The sequence below is a fragment of the Phalacrocorax aristotelis genome, chromosome 6 (assembly GCF_949628215.1).
Source record: "Phalacrocorax aristotelis chromosome 6, bGulAri2.1, whole genome shotgun sequence".
Lineage (NCBI taxonomy): Eukaryota > Metazoa > Chordata > Aves > Suliformes > Phalacrocoracidae > Phalacrocorax > Phalacrocorax aristotelis.
In genome coordinates, this window is record NC_134281.1 from 13,296,841 (window position 1) to 13,323,402 (window position 26,562).

Consider the following 26,562-nt stretch of genomic DNA (forward strand, 5'->3'; position numbering starts at 1 on the left):
ATACCACCCCCCAGTCCCAGCATCCTCCACAGGTCCCATCCGCAGCCATCTTGCATTTATCTCCACATTACCAATGAATGGGAGCCCCTGCAGAAGCACTGTCCAAATCCTCTCCACCCAGTGACAATTCCCCTCTGATGAGGACTTCTTGAGAGTTGTCACAGAGCCAGTTCTTAATCCACTTAACACATGCTTTATCAATATTGTATAATGCTAATTTTTAATCAGAATGTTGTGTTGTATCAAGTCAAATGCCTTGTAGAAGTCTAAAGACATCACATCCCCACAGTCCCTCTTCTAATTCAGATCATAAATTCACCAAAGAACAAAATTTGTTTGTTTGACATACAACTGTGTTGACTGGCATTAATTATATTCCTATCCTTAATTCTTTATCAGTTGCATCCTGCACCAGTTTTTTTCTTTTGGTTTTTCTAAACCTGACGTCAAACTAAGCAGTCTGACCATTTGGTCCTTTCTGCATCCGGGCAAAAAAACAAGCACCTTTTCTGTTTCCTGGGCCTTTCTCAACATTCACTTATTTATTACAAAGTCATATTATTACAAATATCCGCAGGCCACGGAACTCCTCAGCCAACTCTTTTAGGACTCCTGAGTGCCACATATCCAGACCTGGCAGTTTTCAAAACTTTCCTGCTAGTATATGCTGTTTCATATTCTCTTCACAGTGCTAATGGCCTGGAAAATACTTCGGGGAAGTCCATCATCCTTTCTGTCTGCACAGAGAGAGCAGCAAGTTGTGCATCAAAGTCTCATCCCAAAGTATCTACTACAGGCCAGGGTCAGAGACAGGCTATTGAGCTAAATAGATCGCTGGCCTACGAATGGCATCTCTGATGTTGGTGTTTGTATTATGGAGAAATATTTATTGCTCGATTATGTCTTTTCTGAATAATCATCAGCTGGTTTATTATCTCCATCAATAGGCCAGTCCTCATCAATGCCCTGCACTTCGTAATGTTTTATTTGTCTCAGACCTCTCTTCCCCTTTCTCCCTATTTGTCGTACACTCATCACTTATTTTGAATTGCTGTCTCCCCAGCCATTGCTCCCAGAGGGTCAGGAGGTGCCTCGGGAGGGTCCACGGGCAGCAGAGATGGCTTACCGGGACCTCCGACATGGTGACCGAGATGTTCTTTGGCTGGACAGTAAGCTGAACACACTGCCGCAGGTCGGAGGCGAAGCGCTGGGGCTCGTCCGCCCGCTCGCACCGGTCCTTGCGTGAGCATCTGGAGGGGGATGAAACCACCACGGTGAGGAGAGGAATCCCCTGGGGTCCTGCACAGCTCTGGCCGGACACCACAGCATGCAGACCCTTTGGCACAGAGGTGATGCCCAGCTAAGGACCCTGGGTGCCCGAGGCCCAAACAGGAGCTCTGCTTTCCCCTGGTGACAGCACTAGGGACTTCTGGGGTTTTTTTTTAATTCAGTTTTTCTTACTGGCATGAAGAGGATGAACCCGTGAGTCAACAGCCAGGATTAGAGGGGTCCTGCTGGCACCTTTGCTGCACATGGGTGCTCATGAGCAAAGCCTGGTCCCTGCAGGAAAGGATGACAGACCCCTTGGACTGCTCCACCCCCCTGCATTTCAGGGCCAAAGTCTGGGAGAGATGTCCCCAAGGAGACCAGCAGTGGGGACGGACGTGGCTTGCCAACCATGGTTCCCTGGTGCGGCCCCAGGGATGATCCTGCAGTACTTACATGTTGTGGAGGACACACCAGCCACAGTGGGGGTCCCGGGAGCCCAGGCACAGCTCACAGCTCTCATACTGCTCGCAGCTCTCCACCGGCACCCGGGTCACCTGCAGAAAACAAGCAGGGATTGAAGGACGTCAGGCTGCATGTTTCCCTGCTGTACCCAGACCTAGACCCTGCAGAAATGGACCCAGCACAGGCACACCCTGGTCTGTTAGAGAGAAGGCAGCAGCAGGGAGCAGGCTGAGCCGCCTGCCACGGCCCACTGCTTTCCCAGGCCTGGGCAGCACATTTGCAGGCAACACCTCCACCCCAGGGAAGTCTTTACCCCAACCAAGCTCCTTGCACTGTTGCATCTTTGCAAGGTTGTGGCAGCAGACTGTACCAGCTCAGCCCCACACCGGCTCCCAGTGCCAGCCAGGCACCCCACAGCTGCCGCAGCCCTGCTCTGAAAGGGTTACCGGTCCTTTATTAATTGCTCCTCCAGATTTGATTAAAATCCCCTCGTTCACCAAGCCCTTCGAGCTCTGTTACAACTGTTCACTTAATTACTTTCCACCAGCACTCTGATAACACCAAGCTGTAGTAGGGAAGAGAGCGGGTTTTATTAAGGAGAGGGGAGGAGAAGGGGGGGACGGGGAGGGGATGCTCACCCACTGTGAGGAGCCCACAGCGCCAGGCAGCTGCCCATGCCTGCTGCGCCTGTGCCTTAGTTTCCCCACTGCTCCCTCAGAGCAGGACTCACTCCTTAATTTAAATTTGCAAACTTCTTTACTGAAGGCTAAACCCGGGGTGCCTTCTCCTCTCCCAGCCCAGCAGGGGATAGGCTCAGCATGATGCCCACAGGGGCTGGGATAAGACCAGACAACCATTACCCTCCAGTTTGCATACCAGTGAGGATACCTGTAGTGTTCCCATTTATTTGTCCCTGACATCATTTCGGGTGGGTGGTGGAGAGGGGGTTGGCAGTGGGTCCCACCTAGGCAGACCCTGCACAGGAACGTGCTAGCTCCCAGCAACCATGGTGGCCCATGGGGGAGATCCCGAGTCCAGCTTGGCATAACCCCCCTCCCACATCCAGACCTCCAACATCTCCCCCGCAGAAGGTAGGCTTCGCTGAGCCAGGCCAAGGACAGAAACACAGCCAGGTACAGAAACAAAGCCCAAGACAGCTGCACAGAAGAGCCCAAACACAATTTCTGCCCCTCCTGGAAAGCCGTGGGTTTCCTGCAGCAGAGTAGAAACCAGAGACAGGCACTGGAAGGAGGAGGGAAAAGGCTCTGCTTTCCCCATGGGGCTGTCTAGACAAACCCACGGCCCTACTCCAGCATCCTTCCCCCTCCCAAGCCCCTGGGCTGGCGGCCAGGAGACCTGTTACGCGCCAAGCTCAGCCATGGTCCCACCCGCACACACCTCTCCTAGGCAGAGCAGTGAAGATGCTGTGAGACACAAGCACACCACATCCCAGCATGGCCACCCTGCATCACCCCACCCAGCGCGATGCGATGTGCATCCCCGCTGATGCCAGATCCAAAAAGTACCACCACTGTGGCACAAACCTGCTTCACCCACTCCAGTGCAGCCCGCGGATGGATGAACTTGCGCTAGCAAGCTCTCTGGCAGGTCAGGGATCACACAAACACTTGCAAAGCCAACCAAAACTTCTTATTGTGAGCCCTAACTGTGCTGCCAGGATGGCAGTGGTGGATCTGATCATGACTGTACCTCCAGTTGGCTCAGCAGGAGCAGAGGCAGGGACTAAGGTGTGTGTGCCAGAGCCTGGGGGCACACCACCCTCTCTGCCCCAAGGTGCAAAAGCAGTCATCCCAGAGGGGAAAAAGCCGTTCAGAGCAAGGAGCTTGTGCTAACCTGCAAAAACCCTGCTCAGGAGGGGACAGCCAGAGCGGGGAGGAGGTTTATGGCCAGGCCCCCACAGCAAGGAATGGTCAGGCAGCCCTTGGTCCCTGGAGACCGCTGGGATTTCAAGCAGCTGCTGCTAACAATTAAAGCCTGGGGCACAGCCCCAGTGAGGATAGGAGCAGCAAGGTCACAGAGCCAGTGCCTCGATGCAGTGTTTTCACAGAGAGGAGCAGGGAGGACCTGCCTCTGTGCCCTGGGACAGAGTCCCCAGGCAGCTCCAACCCCAGGAAGCAAAGGCCAGACCCCACCAGGGAGCTGCCCAATAGGCTTCCCAGCACATGGGACTGCAGGCTGGGGCTGCAATATGGGTTGCCAAGTCAGGCAAGCAGAGGGGCTGCCGTCCCCCGCCCCCTTACCTGTTTCTCAGTCATGGCGTAGATGTGCTGGCGGTCAGGGCTCAGCACCAGGTCTCGGAGGATAGAGCTGCCCTCGTGGGCCACGACGTTCTCGTACTGCAGTGCTTGGTGCTTCCTCTCGGCAGGCAAGTCCACCAGGATCTGCAGGGAGAGCAAGGCTGGGGTGAGCACAGTCCCACGCACACCTCAGCCCCCACGCAGGGATTGGGATGGGGAACATGCCCCATTAGCGATGCCACCCCTCCGTCCCACACCAGCATGGCCATGCCATGGCCACCATTGCACAGCGAAGCAGCAGCCATTTTGCAAACATCCCAACCCTTTCCAGAAGGCCAAGCTGCAATGTTTTCTTCCCTTTTTTGCATTTGTCCCATGTACATGCTGATGGCATTCACCTCTCTCCAAGGAGGGAAGCCACATCCATGGTTCTCACGCGACACCCCACTATGTGCTACCTTGCTTCCCCCACTGCTGCTCAGCCCCAAAGCCCCTCCGACCTGCAGCATCAGCTTGCAGCAAAGCAGCAAACCCCATCTTGCTGCAGCAGTACTGAAAGCGGCTCACACGCTGCACCGCACCAAGCCCCGGCCGGGCAGGACGCTGCGGCACACGCAGGCAGGGCTCCCATCTCCCCATCCATCAGAGGAAACGCTTGGGCTCGTGACCGGGAAGTCAAGAGGGTCTCAAGGAAGCTGAGGGTCAAGAGAGGTTCAGAAAGTGCCTTTTGTTCCCTGAGCAGGAACGTGGCGAAGGCTTTAATCCCTTTACGGTTTGCAATTATGTTAAAGCTCTTCCTAAGTACACTGGTTTCTGGCTGTACTGGCGATAACCACATCACGAGGCACCACAGGGCTGGAGGCACCCGCTGAGCAGGAGCTAAACTCAACTGTGCTACTTGCCATAACCTGATTGCCACCTCCGCAAGAGAGAGATGCTTCCTGCTAATGCCATTGCTTGCAATACCCCTAGATTTGGACTGTCCCCCAGCACAGGGCAGCCTCAGGGGAGACAGTGCTGGAGAAATGGCTTGGTGGGTCTGGCTTGCTCCCATGGGATGGAACGGGGGCAACGCCAGCAGCACATTCTGCAAAAAACCCAGTGGCAGGCAGAGGTGAAGCGTGCCCAGTGAGACAGAGCAAACGTTGCCTGGGATCAGCACACGCAGGGAGCCAGTCCAGCACCCCCATCTGCAGGACTCAGGATCACCCCACTGCACAGCGCCAAATCCACTGCTTTGAACCACCCCCCAAAACACATCCCATAGCTCTGCCATGATCACCACACCCACTCCCACGGCCTGGCACAGCCATGCCCAAACCCTTGTGCCCCCCACAGCAGCTGCCCTAGCATCCCAGCCACATCATCCCCCTCCTGCAATAAATTGCTGCTGGCATTTGCATAGTTCCCAATCAGGAGGATACGGACCAGGAAAGCAGGATCCCGGTGTGCAGCTGATTAGCATGGAAATGTATGCGGCTCACAAACAAACTGGGGCCCGTTTAATTAGAGCGGCGCCTTTGATTCACTGCCAGCCTCCTGCATGCACCAGCCCCAGATTATTTTTAGGCAGTTTTACAAAACAAATGTATTTAATTAAGAAAGAGACCCCTGAGCAACCAGAGAGCGACAAGTCCTGCACAGCAGTGAGCAAAGGGACCGCCCCCTTCCCAGGGGACTTGGCGACCAGGCTTGCAGGGCCAGGCTAACTCTTGGGAGTGCACGGCACAGCCAAAAACCTCCTGTACATACTGCCACAGGACTGAAGAGCCTTCACCATAACCCAAACCGGTCTGGTACTTACCCGCCTTCTCCACATCCTTTGTCAGACCCCTACAGAGGCTCTGCTCCCCAACACCCCCACTCTGGGTACCACTGTGTGCTGGGGAACCCAGAGACGCCGAAAGCCTGTCCTAAAACCTCTGCCTGTCCTTTTGGGAGGGGGTCTTTCTGCCCAGCTCCAGGACCGCATTTGCTCCTACTTCAAACAGCAGAGGAGGTCAAGCCCCAGACACCTGTGGTACAGCGCCACATGGCAATTTCCTGCCCTGAGGTACCCCTTGCCCAGCACCACCCTCAGGACCCAACCCTGCCTCCCTGCATCCCCTCGCAGGTCACTCCCCTCCTGGCTCTCAGCTTCTCCCCCAAAAGTTCCATCCAGGCCAGCTCTCCGAAAAAGGGTAACGGAGCATCCCCCATCCCCAGCAAGGCACTGCCTCCCCTCCTTGCTACAGCAACGTGACAAACGCACCTTTCCAACCCTTTTATGGGCCGCAGTTGCGGCACAGAAGAATCAATATAGTTTTACCCTGGTTCTAAAATAGATCTATGGCTGGATGTCGCGCTGGCAGTAATTTTTAACTAGCGGGGTAATTTCCCCATTACATTATTGCACTGCGCAGTGCTGGGAAAGAGAAAGAGATGTATTAAAAAAAACAACAGACGTGAAGCACTTCCAGTTAATTTGAGGCTCCAGGAAGAACCTAAAAATACACGCAGTAGTCAAACAGGGCTGGAACCCAACCTGCCACACATCAGGGTGCTCTGGTTGGGGGACACGGGGCCACCCCAGGCATGCACACACGGGAATGCTTCTCTCCAGCAGGCACCACTTGTCGCGTTAAGGATGGTCTATAGGTAGGTTCAGGATTCAGGAAAATGAAACTTAGAAGATCTGGGAATCAAATTGTTGTCTGGTTGGCCAAAAGGCAGGGCACAAGGGAATTTGAGTTAGCCCATGAAGGCAAATTCATCCTGCCACTCCTCCCCAGCATCAGCAGATCACCAGCAGACAGACCCCAACATCATCCCCAACTGCCCACAGCGCCCGCTGCCATGTGGTCAGAGTTGGGAACCCAGCATCAGGGCCTTTCCAGCAGTATTAGCCAAACAGCAAGCTGCTTATCCCAGCTGGCGGGAAGGCAACAGGCTGCTTGGACCATAATGTGGTACATGGGATGCACAAGGTGCCTCCCCATCTGATCTCTTACAGACACTGGGAAGGACTGCTTTCCCCCCTCTCCCTGCGCCCACAGGGTAGCTGGGAGAGGGCAACGGGGAGAGGATATGGTTTAATCAGAGCAGCCGCCGCCACCCCCCACTCCCCCCCGGAAACATGATCCTTCCTGCCCACCCTGCCTGCCTTCCCACCCTGGGGAAAAGACATTTAGCAAAAATAAATAAATAAATAAACCTATTAACCTTTCTCCTCATCCTGACGCTGATATAATTACCCAACACTAATAATTACTCGCACTAATTTCTTGCTCAGGATTCCTGCCCTCGCTCTTGCCTGCCTCGGGCTGGCTTCAAGCAGCAGCTCAGCGGTGCTGCCTCCTGCAAGGGGCTGGCAGGAGCCCCGGGGGGTGGCTGGACCCTGGGGCCATGCCAAGGCGGAGGAGCAGGAGTGAGGGTCGGTGTGTTGGGCTGCTGCCTCATTAAGTAAACAGAGGAGACCAGAGGCAAGAAATTACAAGCTCCTTGCTGGGGTGAATCACCTCAAAGCAAGCCCAGAGGCTTTCTTCAGTGAGAAACCCACATGCATGCCTTCCCTACCCAAGCAAGGAGGCCCCCCATGAGGCGAGCACCTAGCACAATTTCATTCTGAAGCAGGAAGGTTTTAACACCTGGTCACCCAGAAGCTGAGAGGGCTGCTGGAGGCAGCCCAAGGCCAGGAGATGCAAAGGCATCTCATCTTACCAAGAGGCCCCTCACTTCCCAGGCCAGCTATGGAGAACCCTGGTAAAGGAACGATGAGGGAAAGGACAGCATGCAATGCTTCAACCCCTGGGCACCCCGGTGTAATGAGTGACCACGCATAGCACGCCCTGGCTGGGCAGAGACAAAGTCCTCCCAGGAGGCCCAGAGGGGATCCTGGGGATGGTCTTGGCTGGAGAAGGAAGTTGCCATCACTTTCAGGTTTTGGAGGAGGAGAACACACTGCCTTGCTAAGAACCATGCAGTGGTGCAGAGTCACGGCTGTACAACAGCACCAGCCTGTCATGCTGCTGCCTCAAGACCAATGCTCCCTCCAAAGTTTGGCTCTCCTTTACAAATATGATGCTGGAGCATCCAGAAGCTTCTGCAGGGCCCAGGCCCCACCACAGCCAGTGCCAGCAAAGAGCCGCTGCCCTGAGGCTGGGACCTGACACCCATGCGAAAGGCATGGAGAAGCAAAAGCACCAGGACGGCAGAGACAACACAGAGGAGAGACCACTCTTTCCATTGCAGCACACTTGCTCCCCCTGGGCCAGACACCCTCCAGGCTGGTCCAGGTGAGGAGGCACCTCCCCACTGCCATAACCGCTGCCTGACTGCTGCTCACCAAACCACCAAGGGGAAAACCTCTCAACATCCTTATGGCCACCAGAAATGGGCACAGGCAGAGAGAAGCATCTCCCCAGGGCCGCCTTTTGGCAAGACAGGTGATGAGCGGAACGAAAGGCAGCAGCTGTGACCTGGTGGCCACGCAACTCTGGCAGCAGGTCTGGAGGAGGACGGTAGCAAAGGACAGGGCTTTATAGCTCAGCCTGACCCAGGGACACCAGGCGGAGAGGGAGGAAGCACAGCCGGAGAGGGAAGGCAGCTTCAGACATGCCAAGGCTGCTTTTGCATTTAAAATGCACCGGCAGGGGTCTGGCCAGGGCCTGGGGGTTTCTGGGGTTGGCCACTGGCTCCCCATGGGACCAAAAACAATTTCTTGGGGGCACTTGTGGAGGGACACCAAGAGACCTGCTCTCACCACAGGGGAAACCCCCCCAAGCCCACCGCTGGGAAGATGGGGCTCTTCACTGCCCCGCAGCTGGTCCCCCTGCAGGGCTTTCCTGCCCCAGCCCTCTATCTCCCCCGCTCCATGCTCTCAAGCCCCCATCCTGTGTCCCAAGCGGTCCCCCGCAGACCCCTCCTCCGGGCAGGAGAAGTGCTCAGCCACGCTTTGTACTCTTATCTGTACAGGGCTGTGATTAATTCACAGCGGCTGGCAGCAGCTACAAGAGGAGGGCGCTTTTGCCCACCTGCCACACTTCAAAGGCAGGAACTTATCTGCCTGAAACACACTCTGCAGCCTTTTCACGGGGACCCTTTCCAGTTCCACGGGGCTCGCACAGCACTGACAGGCAACACCAAAGAAGGGCTTATTTACAGGAGTGCATTTCAAAGCCTTCCCCCCTTCTCTCCGAACACTCACTGGAGGAAGCAGAGAGTCCCCTAGCCCCAGGGATGTCCATCAGGGATAGAGATTGAGCAGGGCAGATGAGATGGGGCTGCAAGGAGAGGATGCTGGATCGAGGTCCATGTTCCACCTTCACCCACATCTTCTTCCCCTCCTACTCTACCCTCTATCCTCTTGCTGATGTGCAGCTCTGCAGCACGTCCCTCAGCTGGGAGGAGGAAAAAGCTTTTACATGTGCAGAGCCCAGCCACAGGACCAAAACCTTCCCCTCCCTATGCCACTGGTGCTCACGGCTCAGGCGCCACCAAAGGCCCCTGCTCCAGCACCCAAAACAGTGGGTGCGCATCCCCCTGCCGTGGGAGCACGGCTGTGCTAACGCCCCCAGCATTCGATTTTGGCACTGTCCACCAAAAGAGCACAGGACAGAGCAAATAAAACCAGGAGAGGAGCGGGTCCTGGCAGAGCTGACCCCAAACCGTGGGTCCACCTCCCAGAGGCAGTCAAGGACCCACGTAGCCCAGCTACCCTGGGGTGGAGGTGACAGCTGCCAGGTGGTGTCACGCAACACCGTGCCAATAAGCCTACAGCCGGAAAGGGAGTATCCTGTATTCAGTGGGGAGGAGCTGGGGGGGAAGAAGGACCCCCTTGGGGTGCCAGCCTGCATGGCCCCTCCTGGCACGTGGCCTGGGCCCACCCTAAGTCAGCAGGCAGCGTGGGGATGGGGACATCAGCTGCCCCTCCACATGCCTCCCCCCTGCAAGCCATCTGCAGCTGCCGCCCACATGCCCCTCTCCAGTTTCCAAAGGAGGGAGAGGGGTTTGAAATGAAGTTCCTGAATCAGCTGCTCCAGCGGCGATGCACTCCCCCTCCCCCACCCCACAGTGGGAAGGTGCAGGGGCTGCCCAGAGAAATGCAGGTCTGGGAGCAGCTGCAGGGCTGTGGCATCAGCTGTTTCTGGGGGGCACAGCTGATGAGGATGTGGGGCTGGGAGCTGCAGGAGAGGGGAGCACCAGTGTGCAAGAGCAGGAAGGAGGTGGGGGGAAAAGGCAGTGCCTCCTGCTCCTTCCCACTGTATTGCAGGTTACCAAACTTTGCCATCCAGGGGAAGGAGGACATGCCTCCGGTTTTGCTCAGGTGTCAAGAAAATCACCACTAGGAGAGTCCCCGCCACGCTTTACCAGGGCTTGCCGAGCGGCACACCCAACCAGAAGGGTACATGCAGCCAGCAGCGAGGGCACAGGCAGGGTTTTGGGGATGCATCTCCCAGGGGCTCGCACCCCGGGCTGGGGACAGGATGGCCCTGCAGAAACATCCCAGCTATGTGGGGCGGGCTGGCAGCCGGCACACCCCGGCTACCTCCACTCCCCCCCAGCCAGCCACCCTCCCCGCCACCCCGCCAGCTGCCCCGCAGGAATGCACCAGCCGGGTGCGGATCAGACACATGCCTCCTCCCAGACTGGCAGGCAGCTGCTTGCTGCCGGCTGCTCAAATCCAGCATGCTGGGGCCCCACAGAGGTGAGTACTGTCCTCCCAGCCTCCTCCGCAGGGAAGAGGTTTCACCAGCCCCTCTCATGGGGCTGGGATGCTCCTGCCTCATCACTAACCCACCGAGGGAAAGGGGTGAGATGAGCTGCCTACTTCCATTCACAGAAACCCATTCACTTGATAAAGATGAGTACAAGCAAGGCTTTTGTCCCAGGCCCAACATCGCCCTGAGCCAGAGAATATTGGAACTTTAATTATATCAGTATAATAAAGCAAAAAACAAGGAGATACTTAATCTAAATCAATGCTCGTAACAGCAACAAATGCCAGCAACTTGCTGACACTAACAGATATGACACCAGTTAATCTAACCAGTTTCAAAGCACACATTATTACCACTGCATCATCCCCAGGCGGTATCGCAAGCTTGGCCACATGGGCTGAGAACAGACACACTCGCTGCACCTCTCTGGGGAGGTGGGGTGGGAATTGCATGAAGGCCCTGGAGTTTGCCATAGGAGAGAGGGGAAGGGGGGAGGCAGGGGAGTGACTCTGCCCAGCAGGACCCGAAAACACAGCACCACCTTCCCCAAAACTCAACTGCCGCTGCCTTTCACTCAAACTCATTTTCACCTTTTCCTCTTGCTCAGCCACCCACACGAGCAGTGCTCCCCCATGCCAAGCAGGCTCAGCAGAGCCAGCCAGACCAGCACCAGTCCACTCAGCACAGCATGGCACGGCGCAGCACAGCACCGAACAGCCCCTCACCCACCATCTGCAAACCTCCCCAAAACCTCCCCTGACCAGGTCTGCCCGCATTGCTCCATCAGCAGGACAGGGAAGTACAGCCCCACACACTGTTCAAGCAGTTTTGACAGAACGAAAACACTGTCAGAAAAATCTTTTCAATCCTTCTGTACTGAAACCAAACTGCTGGAAAGAGGGAGCGAGTGCTAGGGCACTGCGTGGCAGCAGTGCCTTTGCTGGAGTCAAACCCGGGTGCAGGAGGGACTGATAGAGTCAATGAAGTGGGGGAGGAAATATAAGCACCCCCGCACTGGGAGCCACCAGCGTGGGACAGGTTAAGGCACCTGCCCTGCTCCTCTCCCAGCAAAGCCCCAGGTCCCGTCACCAGCCCCCCACCAGCCCCTGGCCCCATGGCTGCCCCGGCAGTCTCAAGCCATTGATTTCCCAGCTTTGCCCTTCAAAACTCTCCTGGCTCAGCGTCCGGTTCGTATCGTCTAGTCACTCAGGAGCAAAATATCTCTATTATTATTGCAATTATTTCCCAATCAGCATCACTCAGGGCTGAGGCGGTCAGAGGAGGAGGCCCCGACAACCCAATCGATGGGCAGCCTCTGCCCTGGGGGCTGTCGGGGACAGGGTGGGAGGTGCTGGCAGCTGCCAAGCGGCACGGGGAAGAGCGGGCGGAGAATGGGGGAACCCAGGGACCCCTCCGCACAATGCTGTGGCCTGCCAGGGTGGCAGTTCTCGGTCTCTGCCATCCCTCAGCCAAGCAACAGAGATGCAAAATAACCTGTGCAGGGAGTGTGCATGCAGCCACCAAACCCACACACTCTGGATAGGATGCAAGGGCTTTACCTCCAAGGCACTTCACGGCTAAAGAGAACCAAGGGGAGCTCCAGGGCATCTCCGGGGGTTAGGACAGCAGCCAGCAGGCCATCAGTTTCCTGGGGAGGGAGCAATGGAGCATCCCAAAACTATCCCTCCGGCAGCATGGCGCCTGCACCCAGCTGTGCCCTCTCCAACACAAATGCACAGCAAAACCCCAGCACCTCACTGCAGACCTGTCCCTCTCAAGGGAGGGGACCGCAGGCAGGTAAGTGAGTCTCACTGTCTCTCAAGCCACAGGAAGAAAGGAGGGAGCTGCAGAGGTAGGAGAACCCAGTAACAGATGGGGAAGGAATTTTAGCCCTGCAAAATGGAAGGTAATGGTAGAAAAGCACAAAGCAAAATGGAATGGGGACCTTTTCACTGCATCCCACTGTTCCCCTCGTGTAGGAAAAAGCCCTGGGTGACAGCAGTGAAGGGCAGACCACATCACAGAAATACAGGATTACTTTTTCCCCCATTTATTAATTACCATAGGCATCCCAAGCATCCCAGCGGGCCCCGGGTGCACTGAAGCCACAGCAATGTGTCACCCTCCTGGCTCCCACGGGCCTTGGACTACACGTGGCCAGCCTGGGGTGAGTTAATACCTAAACATCCCAGAGAAGTCCCTGGGAAGAAAGCTCTTTCCTGAAGGATTCAGTACTCAGTTTTTTTCCAAATGAAAGCCATCCCTTCACTGCCATAGCACTGGCTCCTCAAAGGAGACCACATCCTTCTGTCCCATGGGGAGCCTGGACCCTTAGCTACCAGTCTCCTATGGTGCACAGCCCACTTCCCTGGCTAGCAAGCAGAACAGACTCAGAGCTGCCATCCCCAGTCTCCTCACAGCTTAGAAGTTGCTCTCTCTCCTGCAAATCCAAAGCACCGCTTATTTTCCTCCTAACAAAGCTGCTTAGCTCAACAAGCACAAGTCCCCCTTTCTGAGCCTCACTGCACTTCTCATCATGCAACCAGACCACGATAAACCTAACAGGAATGCCGAAGTCTTGTCCCACCACCCTCACCCTCCTGGCCACTGGCCTATAGCCAGGAGCTCAACTCCTCACTGCCCGCCAGCAGCAATAGGGATGCTCCCCTTCCCAGATCTCTGTCAGGGGATCCCAAAAGGCAGAGAGGAGGCAGTGGGGACAAAGGACAGGCTCCCAGGGCTGCAGCACAGCTGGAGATCAGCTGGATCCTTCCTCCCCCCTCAACTCCAGGAAAATAGCTGTTTCCTTCCTCGTCCCTAAAACAACACAGCAGCAAGAGAGGAGCTGCCTGCAGACAAGGCAGGGGCCATCAGTCTTGCTAACAGAGGAGCCAGCAGCACGAAAAGCCCAGGCAGGGGAGGCTGCGGAAGGACAGACCCTGAGGGGAAGGTCTGCTTCAGGGTACCCTGCAGTCGGGTCCCCTCCCACCCCAGTGCCCACACCAGCAGCCCCCCGTGCAGATTCAGCACCAGCCAAGCCCCCGTTTCAGCAGGGCAGCCTGTGCAGGGCACCATGGCTTGCATGTGGATTTATCTATCCATCATACTTCCCTCAGGAGCCCTACATCTCACAGTATAACCCCACGAACTCCAAAGCCTTCTGCAGCCACATCTCAGCAGCTCAGGCCACATAAATGCAACAGCCATTACTTCCACAGCATACAAGCCAAATGCCGTTTGCTGCAGCAACACATTGCAGCAAGGGGGATATAACAGGAATGAAATCCACTGCCCATTCACCTCCACCCAAGGAGAAGGACAACGCTGACTGCACTGGGGGGATTTGGCTTCACCCATTTCACACCCGCTTTGATCCCTTCCTACCAATCAGGCTTCTTGTTACCACAGCTGCAGGCTGTCCTGGTGTTTTATATCCATGGGCAAATCACACCAGGCTGCCCAGGAAAAGCTGATAAGCAATAAATGATCAGGGTCGAAATATCACAGCGCACAGTGACAACATTAAATATTAACATCCAGCACAGGCAGCAGGGCTGGACACAAAGAATCTCTTACAAATTCAATGACAAAATTCATACATTGCATGATGTGCTCCATGGGAATGTAACCCATGGCATCTGGAGGAGGTGGAAAGTTACAGCCACACTTTTTCTTTTCTTTTTGGATCAACTTCCCTGCTATGGACACGCTGCAATCAAAAATCCAGGCTCTGCCTTTCCTCCTGAAATAGTCCCTGCTCCAATCATAAGCACCTTCAAGATTAGAGGAGAAATCTTCCACCGCTCCTCGCTCAGTGATCCCAGCAATAACAGCCAGCTAAACCTGGCTCCGGGCTTAGCGCAATGGACCTGCAAATATTTTGCTTCAAATACACTCAAACCCTCTTGCTTGCTCCACCTTGAGCTCTAGACATGTTTGGTAAAACTCCCTGCTCTCACCTCTGTTTGAATTTTAAGGCTTTATTCCTAACACCCTAAACCTCTGACCCTTCTATAGCATCTCCAACCCTGAGATCCGCATCCCTGGATACACAACATCCTTCTCCGTGTCCCTGTAAAGCCACAGGAAACCTATGGGGCTGCAGCTCCCCACCATGCAGAACTGGAGTGATGAAAACCACTTCTCTGCAGTGGGCTCTCCATTCAAAACCAGGATGAAAATTAGGCTCTTCAGTCTGCAGATAGGAGCAATTTCAAAGGAGAGATTGAGAAGATTTAAATATAGAGATTGCTTTCCCCAAGGATGCTGCTCGAGATATTTAAGAGCTCAGGTTTTACACAGCATGGATTTCCTTTGGCACTGATGCAGAACTCCCTGTGCCACTTCTCCAGGCAACAATCCCTTCTTCAGGCTGTTGGGGCCACAGGGTCCCGTCAGCTAACGCAGAGCATGACAGCAATTGCAGATCTTACACAGGAGGTAAACTGGGTTGCGGGGGGCTGGAGCCCACCCAGAGCTTTCCAAGTGTGACAGCACCCAGCAACAAACTGTTGTAACCCCAGCTCTTGCAGGTCCAGGTGATGGGAAACAAAGAGTCCAGCTAATTCTAAATAAAGGACCCCATGGCACACAGGGCTGCTTCCTGAAAGCCCAGCTCTTGCTAAGACCAGACCAGAGCACATGCCACAATCAAAACAATCAAAAGTTCTCAGAAGACCTTTGAGGAACACCTGCCACCCTCCTCACCATCCCCACTTCTGCCAGGGGACCTCAAGCGGAGCTGCCACCCACTGCGACTTGCAAACACCATGGCCAAGGAGCTGCTCCCAGTCAGTGATGCAGGATGGCACCCAACAGCCTGGTGAGAGGTAAGCAGCAAGCATGGTCAGACCTCACCAGCCTGATGCTGGAGGGAGTGAAGATGGGGACAGGCAGACAGCCCCAGACAAACAGCTTTATCCCAAGATGCAACCCTGTCAGGCACCCATCGCACGCCTGAATATCTGTAGAGGGAGGCCAAGGGGTGGGAAATTATGTTAATTAAAGTTTTAATTACTGTAACCAAACGAGTAGTATAATTACTTTATTCTCACAGAGACTTCAAACTGATTAAGGACCACGTGCACAATCTTCGGGTTGATGGGGTTTTTAATTAAACGTGCCATCAAAGATGGAGAGAGGGGTGGGCAGGACAATGGCTCAGCCCTTTCTGCTCCTGCCTGGACCCCCTGGGAAACTTCATGGAAGGAGGGAGCCTGGGCTGGCAGAGACATGAAGGTCAAGAGCAGCAACTAGTACAAAAGGCCAAAGATAGCTGCTTTGGGAAGACTGAAGTCAGGGGAATGCGCACAGGTGTCCTGAAGGAGAAGCTCCTCTCCTATACATTGGCCCTCAGTTTCACGTTCCCCCAAAACATCTACCTTTACAAACACTTCCAAAATAACACCTGAAAATATTAATGAACTGATGCTGCCAACTGGAGGGAATGATTAAAAAACAATTTTGCAAAGGTATCCTTTTCAAATAATAATAATACTATAAGACAAAGCAGTAGAAATTAAATTCCCAGTCCCCTACCTCAAATAAATAGTATCAGAATTTGAAATGAGACATAATTACCCCGGCAAGGTTAAAGCTGCTAATGCACGTGGAATACAGAATCACCATCCATCATAATCATATCTCATATCGCAGCCATTATTTATAATTAGGAGGCACAGTTTAAAAAACACATAAAGACGCCCATACAATGCAGTAATTCTTCTGTTATTGCTCCTGGAGGGCCAATCCTGCTCTGACTTGTGGAGTCCAGGATCAGGCAAAAGCAATTCCCCCAAAACTCCCAAAAGGCATTCCCAAAAAGCTCCTTGCTGGGAATAGAAACCCACCTCAGCCCGCCTGCAAGCCCTGCCTAAACACCAGGGTGCTGGCTCTAGGACACAGCTGGGCTGCGCTGGATCTTTCCCAGCCATTTCAAACCCAAGCAGGCTCACAAGGCATCCACATAGTCCTTCTCCCCTAACTACGCTGAATTTATATTTTTTTTCCCCAAATGCCAGAGCAGGAAGAGCAGAGCTGAGCAGACACCAGAGCTACAACCCAGCTCAGCAAGGCAATGGCCAGCCTGCTGGGCTTTGTCCAGGCTTTCTTGCATGCCAGGTGGTTTGTTACCTATTTTTAAAACCACAGAAAGAGTTACAGCAGAAGCTGGGGAAACCGAAAGCTAATCCCAGAGCTGCTGGAAGCTGCCCTCCTTTGAAGAGCGGGCTTTGCAGACTGCCCCCATGTCCCAGTAAATATTAACAAGCACCCAGCAAAGCAGGAGGAAATTACCCTAAATATATTCTTGGGAAGTCCACAGATGATGGTGCCTACATGGCAAAGCCCGGTTCTTGAGGTACCTACCTCCAAATCCCATCTCCTCCCAGCAATGACAGCAGCGAGCCTGCAGCCCTGCGGGGACATGCAGCTGCTCCAATGCACACGCAAGCGCTGAAGCCAGAGTGAAGCCCTTGCACAGAAAAGCATAAGAACACCAGGACATGGTGGAGTACACAACTGCTTCAGAGCCCCAGAAGTCTGGGAGAGGCAGTTTTGCACCACTCAATGGCAAATTAGAAAGCAACAAGGGTTGGAGAGGGTGTCCTGGGGACATAGAGCTGTGATGGCAAAGGTTACAGCAAAAGTCCAGGGATGAGATGGTTGAAAGGACAGACACACGCATGTGTAAATCTAAGCTACGGTGTTTCTGGAGATGGAAAAGCAAGCTGGGATAAGGACAGGGGAGAGCTGAGGTACCATCAGAGATGCACAAGCCCCCAGCAGAGGCAGTCCTAAAAAGGAGCTCAGCCCCACCACTGGCTGCAAGCAGCCCAAGGGAAACAGCCGAAGCCAGCTCGCCCCGCCAGTCTCATGACTCTTACTCACAAAAGCAGAGCTACACTTTCTCAGAAGTTTCATTAAGCTGTAAAACAAGAAAAAAAAAAATAGGGGCCGGGGCGGGGGGGCGTGTGTGTAATCAAGAAAAAGCCAGCTTGCAGATGCACGTGCAAACATATGCTCTCCAGAACCCAGGAAATATGTTTCTAATGAAGGTGGCCACAAACACACCGAAACACCAGCCAGAGTTTCCAGGCAGGGTCCCCTTATCAGAGGTGCCGTGCTCCTGCAGCATGAGAGGACGATGGGCGCAGGGAGTAGCTGGCGGGGGGGGCACATCCAGGGAGGGGCTCTGTGTAGAGCACCACCATGTTTTTGCTATCATGGAAGGCAGGGTTTTTGGTCTTTTTGGGGTTCAGCCACTGCATCCAGCCAGCTGTCTGCTCTTTGGGACAGGCTGTCTTCTTGCATGGTGGGCACCAGCCTATGCGCCCCATCATGAATGATTGCTTTGACCTCCAGGGCTGCGGGGCATCTCTTGGTCTTGCCCTGAGCATTTTCCAGCTCCACCTCTATTTCAGACAGCTAGCACGCTGCCCAACATGCCAAGGATCAGGCCAGTCTTGCAGGATCAGATAAGTTTGGGGAAGACTACCTCGGTATGCCGGAGAAGGGATGCTTCCCAGGGGGAGCAAAGCCAAAGGGGACTGGGTCATTCCCCCCGCAGCCAGTGCCTCCCCAGGCCCTGAAATGGCCATCAGCACCTCACTGGGCTCTGGCTGCTGTCCTTCAGCCATCTCAGCCCCGATGGCACACGCCAGAAGGACTTTTAACAGCAGTGGCAGTGAGTTTGCTGCAATCAAAAGGAGCAGAGAGGAGGTGCTTTGCAGGATTGGGCAGAGGATCGCTATTTGCCCTTCCAAGTGCTGAAAACTAATCCCCCCTTCCCCCTTTTTATCCCATTGAAAACTTGACAGAACCTCCTAGCGCTTTGCAGTTGAAATTGGCAGGTCTTAAATTAATTGACTGCAATTTTACACAACAACATGTTTAGCTGCGAGCTGGCCCGCGGCCCGCTTGGCTTGCCACCGCTCCCCAGACACTTTTCAAGCAACCTCCAAAACTTCATAACACATCTAAGGCAAGGCGAGCAGGCTGCCAACGTGACCCGCTCCCTGCCAAAAACCAGCCCTGCCTCCCCGCGCCCCAGCCCCGACCCTGCTCCAGCTCCTCCGGTGTTTTCCCCGGCTCTTGTTAATGGCTTGTTAAATTATTCTTATCGTCTCTGAGGATTTTTGCTCCTCCAAACGGCGAGGAGCACGGGGCGGGCTGGGTTACGGGCCCACTGCTTTGCCATGGAAACGGCAGCAATGGGACTGATGTGCGCAACAGGGGCGAGAAAAGTCAGGGTTTTGGTTGTTTTTTTTTTTTTATTTCGATCCATCCTGACGCATTCCTGCTCTCCTTCCACTTAATATCCCAAAGAACAAAGCCCAAAGCAAAAGACGACAATGCAGCATCAGGTCTGCAATGTCCTCATCCGGGGCTGGGTACTTGGGCCAATGCAAAAACACACAATGCCAGCACCCAGGAACGAGACGGTGCCTGCAACCCACATCCTACCTACCAAAAAGCAACTGTGCTCCTAAGGAAGGAAAGGGTCTGAGCTGACACTGCTGCTCGCATGGAGCCTGCATGCAACCCAGCTGCCAAAACACGGGGCTGGCCCCGCCTGGTCCCAGCTCAAGGTCTCCGAGCCTCCCCGCGAGCTCCCGCGAGATGCTGCCGCTGCCTTGGCCAAGCACGAGCCCCAGCGATGAGTCAGCCCCGGCTCCCAGCCCTAATCTAATCCCATCCCGGTGCTGGGCGGCTTTCCAGGGCATGTCCGCAACATGAAAGGCGTGCTCTCGCCGCACTGCCGGCTCGAGAGCCGGAGGAGGAGAGGGGAGGATTGCTCCGGCTCTGCCTAGGACTTGGGTCAAGCAGCTGATGCTCTGCAAAAGCCAAAATGGGGGTGGGTTGTTTGTGTGATTTCATTGCTTGAACAAACAGAAACATCCTGTATGTGATTAAGAGCCTTTATGAAAAACACACCAGCGCTCAGCACCGCAGCTGGGGCCAAAGGTATGGCTGCGGCTGGAAGGCAGCACGCAGCAGGGCTCCGCCACACTGGGGTGAGCGGAGCTCTGAGGCAGATTCACGCAGCCACAACAACCCAGGGATGTTTCAGGCCATGCACAGAGACAGACATCCCCCCGCAGGAAATCACCTCCCCCATAAAAAGTCTTATTTTTTTCATGCCAACCTCCCCAAGCCCTCACTTGCTCTAGGGAGCAAGAAGCACAGCAGTGTTACCAACAGCCCACAGAGCCGCAGACGATGGCTGCACTGGGAGAGGCAGCCAAGGCGCTAACATCACTCTGAAGCATTAATTCTTTCTTTTATCACCTTCTGCCCCAGGATATCAAACTACTCTGCACATGCCTATAGCTTGCTCCTCCTTTTGGCTGCAGGCATTACCATCTGCAGATGGCACGGAGGAGAAACAAGCAGCACAGCCAGGAAAAGCGAAGTGACCACAGGTCCCCCCCCCCCGAAAAATGGAGGACTCCAGATTCTGCCGACAACCAGGACTTGCCTGGACTTGTGCGACCGTCACCTCTGCAGCCCCTGCCCTCCACGCCAGCAGAGCTGCCTCTGGGGAACCGTGCCAAGAAAACACATGCTTTTGTTTAACGAGCACAGGCTGAGGGGGGGAAAAAAGCACTTAAACGTTACACACACTCCCTGAAAAAAAAAAAAAAAAAAAAAAAAAAAAAAAAAAAAAACCAAGAAAATTGAAGTTTTGAAGTTGTTTCTCTCTGGCAAGGTTCAAAATAGGGAAAGGTTTTTGGGTTTGCTGGGAGGCTTTAAAAAAATTTTATTTCATCCAAACCATCCATGAAACATTCTTGACATTTATTACCATAAACTTTTCCTCCCATTAATTGCTTCTATACAACTATCATTGATTAAAAACATCACCAGAATCTCACAAGCCGTTTAAAAAAAAACAAAATCTCTCTCTCTCTTTCTCCCTGCTCACGAGCACAGAGAGAATTAGTGAGGTTAGGGGGGGTCAGAAACAACAGTTTTGACTCAACAGCCTTGGCCAGCGAGGGCTGCCATCCGCAGCAGGGACACTGAGGGCAAGACTCGGAGTTCACTCGATGCTTGCAAAAATATCCCCACTCTGCAGGTACGTAGTACCACGTCTGGTGCCGACTCAGAAATGCAACACTGGGCCAAGTCTCAGCTGAAAAATAATGTTCTCAGGGATTTGGGCTGGGTTTATAGCCAAGGCTTTTGCAGCACAGCAATGAGGATGCTTGTGCAAGCATAGCAGCACATGGGAAGGGAGGAAATGAAGCCAAGCAGAGGTGAGGGGAAATGTTCACATCCCAGGAGGAAGGCACCGAAAGCCACCTGGGCAGATATGGTGTTGGGGAGGACTGGAGTTGTTTGGGTGCTCGTTAATTGCTTCCACTTCCAAAACGAAGCCCAGGTCTTGTTCCAGCAGCCCAGGTGAGCAGGTGTTGGGCAGAAAAGCATCCCCAACTGCGGTCAGAAAGGACGAAGCTGCAGAGGGGAAGGCAACCTGTGACGCTGGACTCCATGAAGGAGCAGAGGAAGCCCCTCCATGGCTCCCCGCCTTCCTTAAGCTGGTTGGATGCTATTATTGCACTCCACGTCTGGGGTCAGTGGCAGAAGGAGGGACGAGGCGCAGCAGGACACACTCAGGGCACCTCAAGCAGCACACCGCATGGGGACTGCGGACAGTAGGTGCCATTCCAGCTGTGCCAGCTCCCACACAGCTTCTGGCTAGAAATGCTGATGCTGCCATACAAACAAGTTACTGCAATTTAAGGAGTCCTCCTACAGATGAGCAACGGTACCACATCGGCACACAGCGTGCCCTTAGTCACCGAGGTGAACCACACTTTGAAGCTCAAGCAAGCACATTTCAAAACCCTATTCCCTCCTCCTCCATCTCCATGCCAAAGGTAGCAACTTTTGCATGCTTAAAACGAGAAGCCACTGGAGAAAGAAGCCAAAGCTCCCACAACTGAGAGCCCTGCCATCCTGCTTCCCTGCAGCATTGAAGCCAACTCATCCCGCTGGGAGGAGAGCCCAGGCATCCCATTCCCAGGTTATTTGCTCCAGCCACAGGCTCACACTTTCCCATCAGCCGATTCAAGGCAGGAAGGAGAGGCAGGAAGGAAACCCCCAGCTGAGTCAGGGAGTGTTTATCTCACCTGCTAGAAGAGAAACACATCTTTAATTTTAAACGTTGAGCGTAAAAACAGATCCCTCGAGGCTCATAAATATACCAGAAAGAGAGGGAGAGTAACACGGAGAAACCCTGGGGAAATAAACAGAGAATTCAATTTGGGAAATTCCCATCCCCCGCACGGGGTGGGAATCAGCTGGCACAGGACATGCAGGCGAGGTGCAGTTTTTGGGTTTCTGGGTCTTTTTAAAAGACTTTGCTCATTTCCCACATAAACCAACATATGCATCACTGCCCCCAGGAAACCAAGCATGGCAGCAGTGACCCCAACGGCATCTAGCATGTCCATCCAGGGGGGCAGAGGCTGCTCCCCTCCCTCTGCCACAAAAGCGGTTGGTACAGAGCATATTGCAAGAGCCCACTGCCTGCACCCCCCAGCTGTTCCCGCTGCCCCAGAGGTCCTGCATCCTGACCTCCTCATCAGAGCTGCAGAGCTTTTCTGCGTGGTTGCATACACACCAGCCTCACTAAGACTCCTGTTTTCCATATCCCATTACAGACACAGTCACCCTGGCCAAGATGCAGGCCTATTTTTGGAAGTTTTTGAAGAAAAATAAATGCATACATATATATATATATTTACACACACATCAGAACTGCACCATATTTTGCCTCAGTGAATTTTTTCAGTTGTATTTTGCTCAACAGCTGCCAGTTAATTTTTGACTGCCGCCAATGGACAGCAAAAAGCCCGGGGATCCAGGGAACAGCCAGGCGCTGACCCAGCCTCTCAGACCAGCACACCTGCTGCCTTCACAGCTTCCAGGACTTCAAGCTGCTCTACAGACCTCAAGCTTGCCCGCAAGCACCTCTGCTGAGCCCAAAATCCACCCTCAGAAGGATTTTGCTGCATCTTTTCAGTGAAAATTTAGCTTTAAATCCTGGTTGGGAAGAGCATCACCACAGACATGAGTTTGATGGAGCTCAGGTTTTGGTAGTGATTGCTGATGCGAGGATTGGGAGGATGCAAGAGGGCCAGGGAGGACTTCTGCAGGTGAGAAAAGCCATGCAGAAGGCACATGGATGACATCTCCTTCAGTGTGAGGAAATGGGAGTCCCATTTCCTACCCTGAAGGGGGTGGCATCCATATGTCTTCAGCCACCTCCTCCCCAGGCTTCACCAGAGAACAGCCACAGCATAATCATCCACACATACCTTTAACATCGTCCCTTCATCCACCAGTGCCCAAGCTCCCACCCACGCAGCTCCAGAGTTCCATGGCATCCTGCAAGGACAGCAAGCTGGCCCCAGGAAGGCAAGGAAGCCCCTTACCTCTGCAGCCACCTGGCCCAGCGAGCAGCATTGCCAGCGTTAAGCCTCCAGCTACAGCAGCACCAGGTTTGTTCTGTGGATGCCGGCACATAATTAAGATCTACAGGGCTCTGTCAATCACTGAAGTCTAAGAAATGGCAGGAAAACCTCTCCTGGGACATCGCAGAAGCCTGCACATTACTGGTGCCAGGGTGCCTGAGGAATGCTGGCAGGGTGGCACAAATCCAATCCACCCCTGAGCAAGAAGCTGGGCTCTCCGCCCTCCAAACTGCCTCTTCTCTGCTGCTTTGTGAACCGTAACCCCCCGGAAGTCAAGCCTGTGCTCTCCCAGCGCAGCATCTCTCCTAACTCTTGCTACAAAAGCAACAATCTCAGTTAAGAACCCCGTGGATATTGCAACACATGCCGGCCCCGGAGGCAACTGGTGTTGGGAAGAACCAGCGCTGCATGCATGGGAGATGGGGTGCTATACATTTGAGGCTTTGATCTGGCAGCCCAAAGCAGGGGCTGGGGGAGGAGAGCATGTTTGCACAGCTCTCCTCACCCTGGAGGAGAAGCCCTCCAGGATGCAGATCCAGCACAAGGAAATGGCTTCTCTCCCCCCGTCTGCGCTTTGCCTGCTACCTGCCCTTGCCGAGCAGCATCCCCAGGACCAGCAGTGACAAGAGGTCTCCAGGAGCAGCTGGAGATCAGCAGCAGAATGGCCAGAAGCCCTTTGCCTGGACCCATACATTGCCAAACCCTTCTCCAGTGCCCAGTCCTAGCAGGCAACTCCCTGGACCTACCCCCAGCAAAAGCCCCCCCTCCCAATAGGGGGACTTCTGGTAAAGGGGCTGAGGGGGTGAAGGGACCTTGCTGGGGCTCCAGGCAAAGGGAAAAAAGACCATGGGAAGGCAGAGCCTGCAGAGAGCAAGCCCCCTCCTGCCCCAGAACACTCTCATTAACCCTTCCCCTCCTGGCCAAACCACAGAGCTTGGACCCACCGGCTCTCGTCCCACACCACAGCAGCATTGGGGAGCAGGATGGGAAAGCAGTACCCCAAGAGTACACACATCCTGGGGAGCAGCAGGACAACCCTCCCCTCCTTTTCTCTGGAGCATCAACCTTTCCCGGGCTCATTCCCAAAGAGGGACTGCCCAGCGGGACGGAGCAGCATCCCGGCTACCCCGGAGCCGTGCACAGCCACACTAGCACACAAATTGCTTCATTAAATTTCATCACATTAAGCCAGTTTCATGAATTTAACATTGTCCCCGGACTATTGTTTGCCTGAAAATTAAATTACAGCAACATTTGTTGTTTCAACAAGTCTGTCAGTCAGGGATGGGGCCAGAGGAGGGGATGCAGGCGCAGGCGGGGGATGCCATTTCGGCAGCAGTACTCCTCTTTCTGGGCAGGTGGCTCTGGTGAAGGTGAGAAATGCAGACTCACCTTCCTTCACAGGGGAGGGAGAAGGGAAGAATTAAGCTAAAAGTCTGTTTTAACCCACGCCAACCATGCCAGATACGGAGAGGTGAGCCAAGCTGCCTGGGAAGGGAAAGCATTGCCGTTTCGGAGCAGATAAAGGCTCCGACTGGTCGCAGCAGCCACTGGCCAGCACAGCAGAACATCATGCCATACCCTTCCAGGCAACACAGACCCTGGCTATGTCCACATGAGGAGCTCAGCACGTCAGTCTGGGGCTTTTTGATCTTTCCAGATTACAAAGCTTTGCCGTGTACAGGAACACTCTGAAAAATTTCTCATTTATTCTTCCTTTTCCCTTGAGCAGCTCCTCTCTGCAGTATCAGAAACAAAGGCGACAACCTTTTGCTTTGTGAAGAAAACTGTCAAGTGAAGCGGACTATAAATAGCACCCAAAACTGACCCGCATCCCCAGCCGAGGGGAATGAAATGAAGACAAGTGAATGAACAGCTTCAAGGTCAGAGAGACGTTTTTTTTTCCCCTTTGTTCAAGGTCTGGTAGTTTTTATCCACGCAGGAGAGCAATACAAAATACATCATTAAAGTTGTGGCTAATAAAAATCACGCGGGCTTTTTCAGCCTGGCGTCATTTCCTTTGCCCGTACAGGGATTACAGCTGGAGGGAGATGCGTCCCCCAGCACCAGCTCTACCAGCACAACCCCACCCTGCATCTCCCCACTAAGTGCCCTGGCCATGCCAGACCTGTCCCAGCACAGAGCACCCAACCGATGCTGCCCTCAAGAGCACAAAGCATGGCAAAATTAAAGCACTATCCTGCCTTTCTCTGCAAGACTGTAGGGATGCTCCCCACCACCACAGCCCGTCTTCAGTCTGCAGGGAGCGGCTTGTCACAAGGCACTGGCTCTCTTCCTTCTCTCCAGCTGCTAAATGGCATTAAAAGAACTAAGCATCCATTAAATAAAACTTTCCCACTATTGCTTCCCATGTAGACAATTGCTCTCGCTGCCACAGGGAGGCTTCATGCTGCCAGCTGGTCCATGGGCGCACAAAGAGTGGGGAGGTGCCAGGATCGGCTCTGGTACAGCACGGGCCACCCAGGCAAAGTGCCTAGGGACACTGAAATCCAGCACCAAACCCCTGAACGATGGCACTCCCCCTGCCCATCACATCCCCCGCTGCATCACCCTGCAGCTCCACTCTCCCTCTCCAGTCTCTACCCAAATGCAATGCTAAGGAAAGGGAGAGGGGGGATTATAGAGAAATTTCCGAGGTCGGAAGCAGCTGGGGGGGGGGCAGGGAGGTTTATTCAGTGCAAAGCCCTTCACCACAGTTCCTCTGAGGTGAGATACGGGGACCTCAAGTAGAGGAAGAACATGGAGCTGGCGTGCAGCAGCTGGAGCTGTTTCGAGCGCTGGTGAGGGGAGGAGAGATAAAAGAGAAATGCAAATGGAGGGAAAAAGTAAGAAGGGGAAATGTTTCCATTCTTCATACAAAGGGAATGAATAGTCGACACAGTACCCACCCATGGACTCAGGCCTTTGACCGCCCTACTGCCTCTGCCTTAGATGCTCTGTCCTGCTAACCGCCCCAGCTCTGCCCTCCAGCCTGCTCCAATTCACCCTCAGCCACACAACTGCGTCCATTTGAGGGATTTAAGTGAGAACCCATGGAACGCATCTCATCATGAAGTGCCATCATGTAAAATGCTAAGCATTATTCTTATTGTGGTGGCCTAAGCCAAGATTAGCACACACACCTCCAAGTCTGGGAGACACCCTTCCTTAGCCAGGCGGCACATCTAAACCCCAGCTCCAGCTCCCAGGTATTTGCTCATCGCGAGGCACAGCAGGAGTACCAACACAGCCCTGACCCCAGGTTTGTTTGCCCTGTATTGTGCAGGCTAAGTATGGCCCAGGCAAGATGCAGACTGAACACACTGGTCCCACCCCGGATGCTTCTCGGGCACTTAAGAGGATGGGATTTAACTCCTGTCCCACACCCCGGCA

The 26,562-nt window shown here is 54.1% G+C and overlaps 1 protein-coding gene across 2 annotated transcripts in view; it reads right to left on the minus strand.

Annotated features, from left to right (window-relative positions):
- Positions 1–26,562, minus strand: part of PLXNA1 (plexin A1) — a 121,844-nt gene that overhangs the window by 64,886 nt on the left and 30,396 nt on the right. For both annotated transcript variants that reach the window (XM_075096000.1, XM_075096001.1), the window contains exons 4-6: positions 3,993–4,133; positions 1,723–1,823; positions 1,127–1,250 (exon numbers count right to left, since the gene is read on the minus strand). In XM_075096000.1, the coding sequence (XP_074952101.1) occupies positions 1,127–1,250; positions 1,723–1,823; positions 3,993–4,133 (366 nt within the window). The remainder of the gene's footprint in view (positions 1–1,126; positions 1,251–1,722; positions 1,824–3,992; positions 4,134–26,562) is intronic.